The 16,654-nt window shown below is 44.1% G+C and overlaps 1 protein-coding gene across 5 annotated transcripts in view; it reads right to left on the reverse strand.

Annotated features, from left to right (window-relative positions):
* The window catches only part of LOC144604351 (engulfment and cell motility protein 2), a 145,014-nt gene that overhangs the window by 36,092 nt on the left and 92,268 nt on the right, over window positions 1-16,654 (reverse strand). For all 5 annotated transcript variants that reach the window (XM_078418641.1, XM_078418639.1, XM_078418637.1 and 2 more), the window contains 5 exons: window positions 16,238-16,316; window positions 12,140-12,190; window positions 8,114-8,236; window positions 5,120-5,248; window positions 1,114-1,218 (listed from right to left, as the gene is read on the reverse strand). In XM_078418641.1, coding sequence (XP_078274767.1) covers window positions 1,114-1,218; window positions 5,120-5,248; window positions 8,114-8,236; window positions 12,140-12,190; window positions 16,238-16,316 — 487 coding nt within the window. The remainder of the gene's footprint in view (window positions 1-1,113; window positions 1,219-5,119; window positions 5,249-8,113; window positions 8,237-12,139; window positions 12,191-16,237; window positions 16,317-16,654) is intronic.

Genomic DNA, 16,654 nt, shown 5'->3' on the forward strand with positions numbered 1-16,654 from the left:
TTGCTGTTAACTCAACTTGTTTTGATTTTAGAGATCTTTTCAAAACATTAAATGTTACTTTGAGAGTGAGGGGGAATAATGAAAACATTTGTAGTTCACCTTTCAAAATCTCAGGACACACATTTAATGTTAGCAAATATATCTGTGTAGGAAGGAAATGTAGATGCTGGTTTAAACCGAAGATAGACACAGAAAGCTGGAGCAACTCAGAGGGACAAGTAGCATCTCTGGAGAGAAGGAATGAGTGAAGTTTCGGGTCGAGATCCTTCTTCAGACTGAAAGGCACGGGAAAGGGAAACGAGAAATATAGACGATGACGTAGAGAGATATAGAAAAAATGAATGACCGATATGCAAAAAAGTAACAATGATACAGGCCATTGTTAGCTGTTTGCTAGGCGAGAACAAAAAGCTGGTGTGACTTGGGTTGGGGAGGGACCCAGTTACTCCAGCATTTTGTGTATCTTTAGCAAACATATCTCTTGGCACATGCACTGCCAAATGTTAGAAACCTGAATGTCTAAAAGAGTGAATGTCTATTTTGAATGCCAATAATTGGTAAAGGGGTAAAAGTTAGCCAGCGTGTTACCAGTCTCTCCCTGCACTACATGGAATTTTAAAAAACATATCCTTGGTAATATCTTACTCCCACAGAGATATCCCATATTCTGTATTCCAAAGTCCTATCCTAGATTTTTTTGCTCAAGTCACTGGATTTACAGGCCTGCTACGTTTTGCCTCAGATCATTTGGAGTCATAGATTTATACAGCATAGAAACAGGCCCTACGGCCCACTTTGCCCACGCCAACCAACATGCCCCATCTACGCTAGTGCCACCTGCCTGCTTTTGGCCCATATCCCTCTAAACCTATCCTATCCATGTACCTGTCCAAATGTTTTCTTTTAAATGTTATCGCTAAGAACAGCAGTGAAAAAACACAGCAGCTCAGTGATGCTGCTGGATAATGCCCACATTTTGGGTAGGAGAGGGGTTCCAATTCACATGGCACATGTGAAAACTAGCAGCTGGCCAAGTTACCAGGGGATGTCTAGGTCCCTCAATCAAATCAGGAGGCAGGAACTCTGGAAAGAACTGACTGCATGGATTCTCACCCTGATGTACATGTCCTGATGGATCTTTGCAAGGTACAGCATGTTGTCCAGTGCCAGCATTCCTGGAGGTGTCTGGGTAAAGTCCATGGCTGGGTTGACATGATTCTGTGGATACAAGGTGAAGGAGCAGTGTTGATGTGGGAAAATGCACAAATCTTCAATTGTTTCTGAGAATTCAAAAACAATGAGACAGTCAAGGGATGTTTACTTTAGACTTTAGAGATACAGCACGGTTACTGGCTCTTCGCCCACCGAGTCCCTACCGACCAGCAATTACCCCGTACACTAACACTATCCTACACACCAGAGACTATTTAACCATTTTACCAAAGTCAATTAACCTTCTAACCTGCTCGTCTTTGAAATGTGGGAGGAAACCTGAGCACCCGGAAAAAACCCACAAGGTCATGGTGAGAATGTATAAATTCCGTACAGACAGCACCCGGAGTCAGGATCGAAACCGGGTCACTGGCGCTATGCGGCAGCAACTAAACCACTGTGCCACTCCAAAAGAACCATTTCCAAAAAAAATAGTGACTCTTGGGTGACAATTCATGAAATTCTGTAAATGCACGGCTTATCCGGAGATTATCAGATAACTTCTGCTTTGCACAATTACAGCTACAACGCTCTGGACTAATTTTGTTTGGTTAACACTTTCTATGACTGGTATGGGGTTCTAACCGAGTCGTCTGCCTCTCCCAGACTTTGGGTACCAATGGGGATGTGCACATTAACCATCACAATAAGGGATAGGCTAAATAGAATGATGAATCGCTTCCTGTTCGTTGCTGTTAAACTGCACTATAGGAATAAATAGTATCTCAAATTGATTTGCTATGGGAACAAACAGCAAGAGGCCAAAAAACAAGCAATCTATCCACAAGTTGTTAATTGGACGACATTGGAGTAAAATTTTTTTAAATGTTGGCGTGTTGGGTCTTTCATAACCACTTAATGTTAGAAAGTGATTTTATGGGGAGGTTGGGAGGAAGACTGTATTAGCCTCAAATGTAATTTCCTAAAACAGAATTGTCTGTCACTACTCGAAGGGTGACAGGCTTTCAGTGAATTGTAGACAGGCAAGGGATTCATAATTTCAAGACAAAGGGGAAAATTGGCGAGGGGTGGGGGAAGAGTTTGAATCAGTTCCAACCAACACAGCTTGTCACCAGCAATGTGCAGCTCAATGACACAGTGACAACATTTTAACAGTGGGAACAACAAAGAGCCAGCAAAACAGTCAGACTGTCAACTGTGTTCCTGGGTTAAGACGGGGAGGAGGAGATTTACGAGGATCACCTGCTGGGATGTGTCCGGTTTGGTGGAGCAGGAAGCCAATGACAAATGGACTGTAATATCCTGGCACTGATTTGGAATGCATAATTTGCCGTGAATGTTCCCACTTTCAGCTACTGCAACTTTGCTTCATTTGAAATGGAGGTCACAAGGACACAAATGCTACAAAGTTCTCATAATTGTGCATGTCTGTCTTTGCACGAGGCATTTCAGGAAGGCAGTGAGGGGAGAGTGAGCGAGTGATTTTTAGTGTGCCTCTAAACATGTACATCTGCACGTGTACCACATATACCACCGGGTGGCTCCGTCACTGATGGCAGCCTCGCCAACGGTCTGTCTGTCTTTTCGTCTTTTTTGTTATTTTTACTGTGTTTTAAAAAGTCTGTGTTAATGTTCTCTGGTTTGTTTTATGTGGGGGGGGGGAAACTTTCTTCAATCTCTTCCCTTGCCGGAGATGCGATTGTTTTCCAGATCGTATCTCTGGATGCTCTGTGGCCTAACATCATGGAGCTGGAGGCCTTGCTCGAGACTGACTTTGAGCCCCACCGCGGGGCCATGCATTTGCCATCGGAGCCTGCGAACCCTTGCCTGGGATCGATGCTCCAACCCCAGCCTGCCGATTTCACCATCGAGGAGCTCACAGTCTCGGGTAGAGACTGATGTCGGGAAGCTCCAAAGTCGCAGGAGGTTCGACTAGCCCCGACCCGGGGTCTGATCGCCCGGCGCGGGGGAGCTGGATCGCCCCGACATGGAGGGCCCGACCGCCGGCTATGGGAGCCAAGATCATCCCGTCAACGGAAGGCTCGAGGCCCCCGACCGCGGGAGAACAAAGAAGGGAAAAGATTGACCTTTTTTTTGCCTTCCATCACAGTGAGGATTGTGGAACAGTCACTGTGGTGGATGTTTACGTTAAAATGTATTTTGTGTGTCTTGTTGCTTTTTATTGGTATGACTGTATGGCAAATCAAATTCCTCGTATGTTGCAAAACATACTTGGCTAATAAACTATGATTATGATTATTACACAAACAAAACCATTCCGATTGTTCAACCTGCTAGTAGCTAGTAACTTGCTTTTAAGAAGAGTCACAGAAACAGGTCCTGTGGTCCAAATCGTCCATGCCAACTCAGATGTTTGCCTGAGCTGGTCCTGTTTGCCTGCATTTAGCCCACACATCTCCAAACATTTTCTCTCATGTTCTTGCCTAAATGACTTTTAAACTTTGTAATTGTACCTGTCTCTGCAACTTACCTCTGCAGCTCGTTCTTCACACCCATCACCCATTGTGAGAAAAAGTTGCCCCTTTGGTCTCCTTAAATCATTCTCCTCTCACCTTGAATCTGTGTTCTCTAGTTTTAGACTCTCCTACCTGGGAAATAGACTGTGACCGTATCTTAAGGCCCCTCATGATTTTATGTCTTTATACAGTCACGCTGCAACCATCCTTGCTACAGGAAAAAAAAGTCCCAGTCTATCTAGTCTCTCCTTAGAACTTAAGCCCTCCAGCCCCGGTAACATTGTTGTGGATCTTTCCTGCACCCTTTCCAGCAGACTGATATCCTTCCTATAACTGGGTGACCAAAACTACAGAGCATGGTATTAATTCTCAACTGCAGACCTTATAGACAATAGGTGCAGGAGTAGGCCATTCGGCCCTTCGAGCCAGCACCACCATTCAATGTGATCATGGCTGATCATTCTCAATCAGTACCCCGTTCCTGCCTTCTCCCCATACCCCCTGACTCCTCTATCCTTAAGAGCTCTATCTAGCTCTCTCTTGAATGCATTCAGAGAATTGGCCTCCACTGCCTTCTGAGGCAGAGAATGCCACAGATTTACAATTTCTGACTGAAAAAGTCCCGCCATTCCGGGAATTAACCTAGTAAACCTATGCTGCACGCCCTCAATAGCAAGAATATCCTTCCTCAAATTTGGAGACCAAAACTGCACACAGTACTCCAGGTGCGGTCTAACTAGGGCCCTGTACAACTGTAGAAGGACTTCTTTGCTCCTACAATCAACTCCTCTTGTTATGAAGGCCAACATTCCATTGGCTTTCTTCACTGCCTGCTGTACCTGCATGCTTCCTTTCAGTGACTGGTGCACTAGGACACCCAGATCTCGTTGTATGTCCCCTGTTCCTAACTTGACACCATTCAGATAATACTCTGCCTTCCTATTCTTCCCACCAAAGTGGATAACCTCACACTTATCCACATTAAACTGCATCTGCCATGCATCCGACCACTCACACAACCTGTCCAAGTCACCCAGCAAACTCATAGCATCTTCCTCACAGTTCACACTACCACCCAGCTTTGTATCATCTGCAAATTTGCTAATGGTACTTTTAATCCCTTCATCCAAGTCATTAATGTACATTGTAAATAGCTGCGGTCCCAGCACCGAGGCTTGCGGTACCCCACTAGTCACTAACTCTAATGGAGTTGTGACTATGAGAAAGACACTACATCATCGTGCATCAAGTAATCTAATTACTGTACGTACCATGAATCCCAGGTATTACAAAAAGCTGGAGTAACACAGCGGGTCAGGCAGCATCTCAGGAGAGAAGGAATGGGTGACGTTTCGGGTCGTGACGTCACCCAGTCCTTCTCTCCTGAGATGCTGCCTGACCCGCTGAGTTACTCCAGCTTTTTGCGCTATACCTGGGATTTGTACCAGCATCTGCAGTTATTTTCCTACCATGAATCCCAGCATTTTATAATCCCGTGCGTACATGGCTTTGCGCTTCTCAAGGCTGCTACTGCTGTTTGGGTCATATTCAGCATCAAAGGCAATTTTTCGAAGTTCAAAAATGATGTCCCGTTGTGACTGCAAAACAAAAAGGAAAGTATGTAATGGTGGATCTAACGCAGGCTGGGAAAGTAAACATTTGCAACACGAGTAGTCTCCGATTGCATCAGACCTGGACAACAAAACACAGATGCATGCAGTTAGTGCATGGGCAAGACAACTCTCAGAGAAAAGAATGCAATGGTGGCAATAACAGTAAAGTCAAGATACGGGATATAAACAGATGACTGATATCAAGGCAAGGTTCCCTGCATGTTGATGCCCCAGGTTCAAACAATGGTCGAAAAGGTGGAAATAAAGAAGCCGAGCGAAAAAAAGCTTTGGACTGCTGGAAGATATCGACGACCTGATCTGTTGGGCAGAGAAATATGAAATGGAATTTAATCAAGCTAAATGAAATTCACAACAAGGAAATAGACAGTAATTGGGTGGACAGAGACGTGTGGAGGACAAAGGACCTGAGTAGGACAAACAAATTCTTATAAGGTGACAGGACGATAAAGCAGTTAAAAAGTTATTTATATGAGCATACAAATTAGGAGCAAGAACAGGCTCTTGAACACCTCTCGTGTGCTCCACCAATTAATAAGGTCATGGATGACCTGATAGTAATATCAGTTCCACACTCCCATTTAATTGCAGTGACTTTTCCTGAGAACTTTGCATCTCGAGCTTGGTAATCCCTCACCATTTTGATATTACACTTGCTTTGTTTTTCCTGTCAAAGAGGACAATTCCACATTTTTTCACATTCATTTATTGGATTCTCGTTCAACCTATATACCTATTGTTTAGCCTCCTTATGTCCTCTTTCGTAAAAACAGAAAACACTGCAAACATCACGCAGGTTCTGACGAAGGGTTGACATTTCCTGATTGTCTTAAACTTTAACTGCTCTACCATAATGCCCTTAATTATAGTTTCTAATATGTTTCCAATGAAAACGTTAAGCTAACAGGCGTGCAGCTTCCTACTGTCCGTCTCCTTCCTTTATGTTTGAATAGAAGGGTTACATTTTCTATTATTAAATCGATTGGTGCCCTCCCAATTTGTGGGAATGAACCGTCTCGTTTGCCACTTCTTTCAAAACCAAGAAAGAAGTTCATGAAGGCCTAGAAACCTGTCAGCCTGCAGCACCAATGATTTCTTTCCTTCATAGACTGGAGCAGAGGAATGCACGAGCAGGGAGGTGATGCTAGAACCACTTACAGCAGTTATCGGATCACAGCTCAAGTTTTGTACACACTCAGAAGGCAGTGGAGGCCAATTCCCTGGATGCTTTCAAGAGATAGTTAGATAGAGCTCTTAGCGGAGTCAAGGAATATGGGGAGAAGGCAGGAACGGGATGTGGATGATCAACCATGATCACAGTGAATGGCGGTGCTGGCTCGAAGGGCCTACTCCTGCACCTATTGTCTATTGTTCCAGTCACCAGTTTAGAGAAAAGAATGATTACACCAGAACCTGTGTGGAGGAGATTGACAAATGATGCCTTCGGAACTGATTTTTTTTTGCATCTTTGAAGGAAGTAAATAAGCAACTAATTGCCGATGCTATAAATCTGAAATAAAAACAGAAAATACTGGAAATACTCAGCCAGTCAGCATTTGTGGAGGGAGAAACATGCTTCTGCCGGATGACACTTGACCACATAAAAATAATCAACACAACACACCAACCTTGCCGATATTCCTCCACATCGGAGAAACCAAATACAGGTCAGTGGAAAGTAAAACAGTGTTAACGTTTCAGAGTCAAGGTTAAAACATGTAAAAACAGGCATATTTTAAGTTGCTGAGAAGTGGGAGGGGTGGGGAGAACAAATGTCTGTCATTGGCGGAATTCTAGAGAAAATGGATGATATAGATTGGGTCAAACGGAGAGGGTGCTGCAGGCTTCTTAATGGCAACTAGTCTGCCTGGGGGAGGTGTGAATAGAGTGAGGCGCAGAACACAGTAATTGCTGCATGTCTGAATTAAAAACAGAAAAATGTTCTGTGGGGAGAGAAACTGAGCGGATGCCTCAGGTCGTTGATCTTCCTTCCCCCTTCAACGTCAAAGGTCAAGAACCCCAAACGCCAGCCCCACCACTATCCATTACCAGCACCCCATCTCCCACCTACGGTATTCCTTGCTCCCACACCATAAGTGGACAAACACAGAACTTTATGGAACAAACCTATTCAGTCCAGAATGCTGAATCTGAGCTTCTAGACACAGTCACTTTAGTTTCCATCCCACTGCCACGGATCTGACTGCGGCTTCCTCCAATTCCCAACAAGGTCCAAAGTAATGAGGAATGCCACTTCACATTTCCTCTGGACACCCGCAGCCTGCCAGTCTCAATTTGGAATTCAACCACTTCTGGCAACTCACTTTCTCCATCTGTATTAAAACAGGCGAGCTCTGCAATCTCACTTCCAACTTTGGACCCAAAATGTTAACTGTTTTCATCTTTCCACAGATGCCATCTAACCTGGCGAGTGCTTCCAGCAATGCCCGTTTTATTTCAGATTTCCATCATCTAGCTTTTAAAAAAATGTCATCACGATCAATTTTGCTCAACCACATCATTAGGACCACATTCCTATGTCACAGTCATTGATTCAACCACCACTTGAGAATTGAACCCATACTCAGAGCTGACATGCCGTACAGTTGTTTGGGATTGCACCAGAATCACAGATCAGGTGAGGAACTATAATTAAAGATACGTTCACATATACATGCAATGCAGTAAACCATCTCATACACTACAAGCACCCACAAAGTGAGAGGATCTCACTCATAGACAAATATACACGAAACAATGCAAGAGAGAAAAAACATACAGAATGACAGGAAAACAGTAAGACCGAGCCGAATTACGAAATCAGTCACTGACCTGATCCTGAGGGTCCATCTTGGTCATCATTCGCTCCTCCAGCAGATTGAAGGTTAAAACTTGAAGGACGTAAAGTTGATGGGCCATTTCTGTTTTTATTGGACGATTTCCTCGAATAATATGCTGCAGAAAGGAGATGCGAAGGTCCTTTACAGTACTTACTCTGTTACAAAAGATTGCACCAGTGGCAGACTCTTCACAGAGCACACCCCAAACCCTCGAGGTCATATTTGGCAATGAATAAACACAATAAGAGGCTCATGTTATTCACAACTGTGCAAAATTCATCTATGATTCAGTGATCTTGGCGGGGGGGGGTGGGGGAAACCTTTCTCTATTAGGTCTCTTCCTCACGGCGCGGGGTGCGGCTCGGCCGCGGGGCCTAACATCGCCCGGTGCGGCTTGGCCGCTGGACTTAATAGTGCCTGGTGCGGCTCGGCCGCGGGACTTTTCATCGCCCGGTGCGGCTCGGCCGCTGGACTTTACATCGCTGGTGCGGCTCGGCCGCTGGACTTAACAGTGCCCGGTGCGGCTCGGCCGCGGGGCTTAACATCGCCCGGTGCGGCTCGACCGCGGGGCTTAACATCGCCCGGTGCAGCTCAGCCGCGGGACTTTTCATCGCTGGTGCGGCTCGGCCGCGGGACTTAACATCGCCCGGTGCGGCTCGGCCGCGGGGCTTTACATCGCTGGTGCGGCTCGGCCGCGGGACTTTTCATCGCTGGTGCGGCTCGGCCGCTGGACTTAACATCGCCCGGTGCGGCTCGGCCGTGGGACTTAGCTGCGCAAGGATCGGTCGCGGGGCCTTCCATCGCCCGGCTCGGCCGCAAGACGTTTCAGCGCCCGGTGCGACTCGGCAGCGGGGACTTCCACCCCCTTGCGGGGACTGTGCGGGTCGGTCGGGGACGAGCTGTCTGTCCGTGGGCGTGGGGAAGAGAGTGGAAGTTTTGTTGCCTCCATCACAGTGAGGGGGTGTTTGGAGTCACTGTGATGGACGTTTGTGTTGGGGTTATGTGTCTTGTGTTCTTTTTTGTGTGACTGCTATGTAGTTTCGTTCGGTACCTTGGTACCGAATGACAAATAAAGCTCTGTTGAACTGTTGAAATAGTTTCCAAGTAAAACAGGTCTAAATAAAGAGTTTGTAATGGACAGTTATATTTCCATCAGAACTGCATATTTACTATGGCATGGACAGAACTGCACTCACAGGAGTCATTCTTCAACATTAACAATGCCTCCTAAACTAGTCATTATTGACCACCACTTGTTGTAGAGAAGCAACAGGGCCATCTTAGATGAAAATTAAGAATCAAGCATTTATTGTGGGATCGAGTAACAATGGGCCAAATGAGTTAAGGATAACATGTTTCATAGCACAGAGTCAATTCAATGAACCACCTTTAAAATCATTTTTACTGTGTTTAAAAAATGAAATTTAAATCTCCAACCTCCTAGAGGATTTCATTTCATCATCATATCATATACAGCCGGAAACAGGCCTTTTCGGCCCACCAAGTCCGTGCCGCCCAGCGATCCCCGCACACCAACACCATCCTACACCCACTAGGGACAATTTCCACATTTACCCAGCCAATTAACCTACATACCTGTACGTCTTTGGAGTGTGGGAGGAAACCGAAGATCTCGGAGAAAACCCACGCAGGTCACGGGGAGAACGTACAAACTCCTTACAGTGCAGCACCCGTAGTCAGGATCGAACCTGAGTCTCCGGCGCTGCATTCGCTGTAAAGCAGCAACTCTACCGCTGCGCTACCTTACCGTACCGTTTTAGCTGCTGTTCTCTGACCACTGTTGTACTGCTCCAAGGAGGAGTTACCCATCATGGGCACAGGAAATTGGAGTAACACAGCAGAGTAAGACAGCATCTGTGGAGAAAAGGAATATGTGATGTTTCGGGTCGAGACCTTCTTCAGACTGAGAGACTTCCTCAGTCTGAAGATGGGTCTCGACCCGAAACATAGCTTATTCCTTTTCTCCAGAGATGCTGTCTGACCCCCTGAGTTACTCCAGCTTTTGGTATCTATCTTCCGTTAAAACCAGCATCTGCGGTTACTTCCTACACAGGAGTTACAGTGCCCTCCATAATGTTTGGGACAAAGACCCATCATTTATTTATTTGCCTCTGTACTACACAATTTGAGCTTTGTAATAGAAAAAAAATCACATGTGGCTAAAGTGCACATTGTCAGATTTTAATAAAGGCCATTTTTATACATTTGGTTTCACCATGTAGAAATTACAGCAGTGTTTATACATAGTCCACCCATTTCAGGGCACCATAATGTTTGGGACACAGCTATGTCATGTAAATGAAAGTAGTCGTGTTTAGTATTTTGTTGCATATCCTTTGCATGCAATGACTGCTTGAAGTCTGCGATTCATGGACATCACCAGTTGCTGGGTGGCTTCTCTGGTGATGCTCTGCCAGGCCTGTATTGCAGCCATCTTTAGCTTATGCTTGTTTTGGGGGCTAGTCCCATCAGTTTTCTCTTCAGCATATAAAAGGCATGCTCAATTGGGTTCAGATCGGGTGATTGACTTGGCCACTCAAGAACTGACCATTTCTTAGCTTTGAAAAACTCCTTTGTTGCTTTAGCAGTATGTTTGGGATCATTGTCTTGCTGTAAAATGAACTGCCAGCCAATGAGTTTTGAGGCATTTGTTTGAACTTGAGCAGATAGGATGTGTCTATACACTTCAGAATTCATTCTGCTACAATCATCAGCAGTTGTATCATCAATGAAGATAAGTGAGCCAGTACCTTCACAGCCATACATGCCCAGGCCATAACACCCCAAGCACCGTGTTTCACAGATGAGGTGGTATGCTTTGGATCTTGGGCAGTTCCTTCTCTCCTCCATACTTTGCTCTTGCCATCACTCTGATACAAGTCAATCTTCGTCTCATCTGTCCACAACACCTTTTCCAGAATTGTGGTTGTTCTTTTAAGTACTTCTTGGCAAACTGTTAACAGGCCATTCTATTTTTGCGGCTAACCAGTGGTTTGCAACTTGCAATGTAGCCTCTGTATTTCTGTTCATGAAGTCTTCTGTAGACACTGGTCATTGACAAATCCACATCTGACTCCTAAAGAGAGTTTCTGATCTGTCGGACAGGTGTTTGGGGATTTTTCTTTATTATAGAGAGAATTCTTCTGTCATCAGCTGTGGAGGTCTTCCTTGGCCTGCCAGTCCCTTTGCGATTAGTAAGCTCACCAGTGCTCTCTTTCTTCTTAATGATGTTCCAAACAAATGACTTTGGTAAGCCTAAGGTTTGGCTGATATCTCCAACAGTTTTATTCTTGTTTCTCAGTCTCATAATGGCTTCTTTGACTTTCATTGGCACAACTTTGTTCCTCATGTTGATAAACAGCAATAAAAGTTTTCAAAGGTGATGGAAAGACTGAAGGAAAGACTCGGTGCTGAGAGCTCTCTTATACCTGCATTAATAGACAATAGGTGCAGGAGTAGGCCATTCGGCCCTTTGAGCCAGCACCGACATTCAATGTGATCATGGCTGATCATTCACATTCAGTACCCCGTTCCTGCCCTCTCCCCATACTGCTCTGCTATCATTAAGGAGGCATTTAAACACACCTGAGCAATTACAACCCTGTGAAGCCATGTGTCCCAAACATTATGGTGCTCTGAAATGGGGGGGGGGGGGGGGGACGACGACTATGTATAAACACAGCTGTAATTTCTACATGGTGAAACCAAAATATATAAAAATGGCCTTTATTAAAATCTGACAATGTGCACTTTAACCACATGTGATATTTTTTCCTATCACAAATCTCAAATTGTGGAGTACAGAGGCAAATAAATAAATGATGGGTCTTTGTCCCAAACATTATGGAGGGCATGGTATCTATTACTCTAATGTGAGACAGAGTTGCTCATTATCCCCAAATTAATATGATATGTGTCCATCTTGGAAATGAAACAGATTTTATCCTTGTTAAAAATGTCTGAACTAAATGGACTCCTTACCAATCACTGTACTTACATTTAATATTATGGATCGTAGCTGCTTCTGTGCCAGGACACTGGACATTTCCTGTGGAAACAAAGCAGGATTCAGACACAGATTCACTCGGATACCAAAACTCAACAGCAGCATGGCATTGGTGTCGTTTCAGGTCAAACTGTCACCTATCCATGTTCTCCAGAGATGCTGCCTGACCCATTGAGTTACTCCAGCACTGTGTGTCTATTTTTGTAAACCAGCATCTACAGTTCCTCTTTTCTACATCAGTACTGTATTGCAAACCTCATCTCGGGTCTTGGGCTGGACTAGGGCACCACCTACTGGAAACGTTTGATATCTTGCAACAGCACATCCCACATTGCTTCACTGGTTTAAAGGCAATTTAAAATCTGCAGCAAGAATAAAAGATCAAGAGCATGTTATTCCGGCACCCAGCTTGTTCCACTATTCAAATGGATCTCCTTTAATCTGTATGTTAACTTCATCCAGTCCTTGGTTCTATTCTCGAAATAATTGTTTGAGATCTTCATTCCTCTGTGAACAAAAAATACCATTGCCGGTTTCTAAACCTATACTGAACATCACTGTGGGAGGACATCAAGCCAAGACTGCACCTCAAGATGGCAGAATTTGATGACAATTAGTAATGGCAAATATATATTAGTGTTGCTGGTGACAATCTCACACCATACCTGTTTCAAGAAACGCTCTTTTACCAACGCACAGTCCATCTTCCTATCTATCCTCTCAACTTCATTAATCAGTCCAAACAACTTAATTATATTCTCCATTAATTATCTCTTCGCAAACAGACTAAAATCTCGCATCTGCACTCAATCCTCTTCATTCAACCAGCCTCCATGTCCAATTTATCCTTCCTGTGATAGTCCAGAATTAAACACAGCAATTACCTGGATCAACAAAAGGTTTATAAAACTACATTGCAACTTTCGGTCCCTGTGTATTCACGATGAATATCAAATTTCCATTCACCACTTACCTTATTTTTCTTGTACCTGTTCACTAGTTCTCACTTAATTAGTTTGTGTTTCTATAACTCTATCTCATGTTAGAGTAATGGGTAACCTTATTCCTCCTTTTGTTTTTAACCATTTAGAACATGCTCTAATGTCTTTTTGGTTTAAATTAGCAGATTTTGCAAGTCATGATATATTTTGCCTATCACTTCATCTTTCGGCATTCTGTTGGAAGCTTTTAACACACATTTACTTAAACCACCCTTTCTTAAACCACATCAGGAAATGTTCCTCCATAATTTCATCACAACAGATGCAAAATTCTAATTTGATTCTGTAAATCAAGAATTTTCATGCTTTCTTGCAACACAGGATGCTATCACTCAGTCTGTACCACATTCCGAGCAATTCCATCAGTCCTGTCCCCCCCGCCCGTTATTTCTCCAACACATGCCCACCAACTCCCCGATTTACTTTCCACCTATCCATTCCAAGAGGAATTTATAGCATTTAACGTAGGATATAGTTGAACCAAGACATTAGTCACTGAATCCGTAAGAAAAAGAGCTGGGGAAGGAACTCAGCTAGTCAAATAGCATAAGAAGATAACGGCAGATGCTGGTATAAATCAAAGGTTTTTATTCACAAAATGCTGGAGTAACTCAGCAGGTCAGGCAGCATCTCGGGAGAGAAGGAATGGGTGACGTTTCGGGTCGAGACCCTTCTTCAGACTAATAGCATCTATGGAGAGAAATAGTCAAATAACATCTATGGAGAAAAATGGACTGTTGCCACCTCAGGTCAGGTTCTTTCACCCAATGTGTAGATAATGAATCTCGATCAGAAACATTGACTGTTCATTTCCTTCCGCAGAAGTTGTTAGATCTGCTGAACTCCTACCAAAAGCTCTCTTTTACCTTTCTACTAATCCATAAATTGCACCTCAGATTAGATTTCTGATCCACAAGCTAGTGTCAGGGTGGTCGGCTTGAGCCCAGTGCACCAGGCTTGTCGCCAACAGCAATCCCCCAGAGATTGGCACAGACACTCTGAGCAGGGTCAAGGAGTCGAGGTGGATGGGCCCGGATTTGATCGCACATAATTCCCCACTTCATCTGTGTGTTGGAGACTGAGCTGGACTAAGCTGAACCAGATCCAGACTGATGTGAAGAATAAGTGCCTACATCATATCCACATCCCGGTATACTGTGGAAATAGAGCAAAATTAATTCCACGAGTGCCAGGAAAGCTGGCAGTTTTTACAGTCACCCTCAGCCTTCCATCACTTTAGCCTAACTCTGCATCTCCCCTCTATACCACCTACACCACTTCCTTCTCTTCCCAAGTGTGGGAAATATATCAGGCTCACTCCCTATTAAGCTTCTGTCTCAGAATTTTTAAAAACTCAAGAGCAAGCCAGGATAAAGGGGGGAATGGTTTAGTCCGACTTCCCATTGCTACCCAATGGGTTGTGCGGGGAATGGGGACCATCCATTAGGATCATCACTGGTTTTTAGACACATTCTATAGCCAAATAACCTGTCAATAGTCATACAAAGAGGACAGAGGCTCATCAGAGCCTTTGGCAGCAAGAGGCGGTGATGCCAGTCAGTTGTTGCAGGAGGCCGAGGGAATTGTTAACCGATCAAATAAATAAATGAATTTAGAAACCCAATTGTATCCATATAGATCATCGGCCATCACCTTGTGGAACAGCTAATACAAGGTCAAAGTGCCAAATGTTCCTCTGTAATCTATGTAAAAATCCATGGAAACTACTGGTTTCCAGGGATGAAAGGCTGGAAAGGGTAGGAAATTCCAGTAATTCTTGTGGGGAATTAGAATTAAACAACTAAACTTTGTGGTGTGGTGCCTAAAAGAAAGCATCAATGTAACATACATCACATACCAGAGAGCCACCAACTCAATTCCATTGGAGGTAACAAGACAAGCAGAAAGCAGTGCCTTTAGTGGCATTGGAACAAGGTCACCTCAAGGAAGAATCTTTTAATCATCAACTATCCACAAATTAGCACAAAAACACTTTCCCCTCATACAGGCAGTGCCTTAAAAGGTCGCAACGCTTCCTATTACCACCATAATCACTACTTACTGTCAAAGGTAAATCGAGATCAGAATCCTCCCCTTCTGAGGAGGGTAGAACAGACTGATGATGATAGCAGAGACCCCAAGCAACATTGTTAAGCCAACGGGCAGCATCCACACAGCACGAGTTACAGCAGCAACAAGAAGAGACAAGCGGTTAGTATGAGAGACAGGAAAGAACACAAGAGACGTAGAGGAAGATCACAGGTTTCTTTTTGAAAAAGGGAGAGTTCAGGATTGGGAAATCATTAAATTTGGATCAACATGGTTCACCAATAAGCTTACTCATTGTATGTTTATGGTTAATAAACATAGTCAAGTGTCACAAGGGGAATGTGGAAATCAGAATATTATTTTAATCTACATTAATTTGTCATAACTAACATCAAGAAAGAATGCCAGGTATAGAAGATATTCACTAAGTCAGGATGAGCGATTTCCGCTATAAGGAGCAACTGGGGTAACGAAAGTAGGGGGAGGAGAGATAAAATATGATTCAGGAATACAAAGGTCTCGGTAAAGAAACCATTTCCATTGCACATCGATTTGAAGTCGTCGAGATAATTTTCTTTATAGTGTGACAACCTGAGATCTCAGCATTCCTCAAATTGTGATGTTATTCATCCCCACTTCCTTCACTCCACCACTGGTGGCTTCGTATCCCATGGTCTGGAATGCTCTGCTTAAACCTTTTCATCTCTTACCATTTTGGGTCTTTGAGATGTTTGTTTCCCTGTCTCAATGTCTCCATTGCAATCTCATTTTGTCCATTTAAGACTTTGGGAACAATGGCCTTTCAAGTGTGAGCAGCTACTACTGCCGAGGGGAAAGTTGGGAAACGAGAGCAGCAGTGAATGGAGAGTGGTTTCAGCGGAGGAGACACTGTTAGTAACAAAGGCAAAGCGACATTCCACGGCAGATGGCAGTCCAGGATAAGCAAGCTACAGGAGGGACACGAGGAGCTTACAGACAGGAGAATGAGATACCCATACAGCGAGACCCAGAGAGAGCAGAAAAACAAAATGTGACCAACCTGCCTTCGGTCCTCTGGTGCTTTCAAGAATAAAGCATTGATGAGTGCAATTGCATATGTCTGGATCTCCTGGTTCGATCTGCAGAGAGAATGGCATGTACAGAATTTTTAAGCCATTCCAGATCAACCCTTGTGCTTTCAAATTGTTGCTCGCTTCCTCCTTTGTACAGGGAGCATCAAACATAACCAAGACAAATTTACTGGTCTGACCATTGCAGACAAGCATCCAGCTACCGTTCTTTTACAGTATAGAAAGTGTCTTTCACAACCTCAGTACATCGCACAGCACATCGTAACGAATGATACAGCTTTTTGAAACGCAGTTATTGTGAGAGCAGAGAATATGGTATCTAACATAGATATATCAAAGTCCCAAAATAATCGTGACCAGAATATTAGCCCAGGCAACTAGGAGAA

This window comes from Rhinoraja longicauda, chromosome 22 (assembly GCF_053455715.1).
Source record: "Rhinoraja longicauda isolate Sanriku21f chromosome 22, sRhiLon1.1, whole genome shotgun sequence".
Classification (NCBI taxonomy): Eukaryota; Metazoa; Chordata; class Chondrichthyes; order Rajiformes; family Arhynchobatidae; genus Rhinoraja; species Rhinoraja longicauda.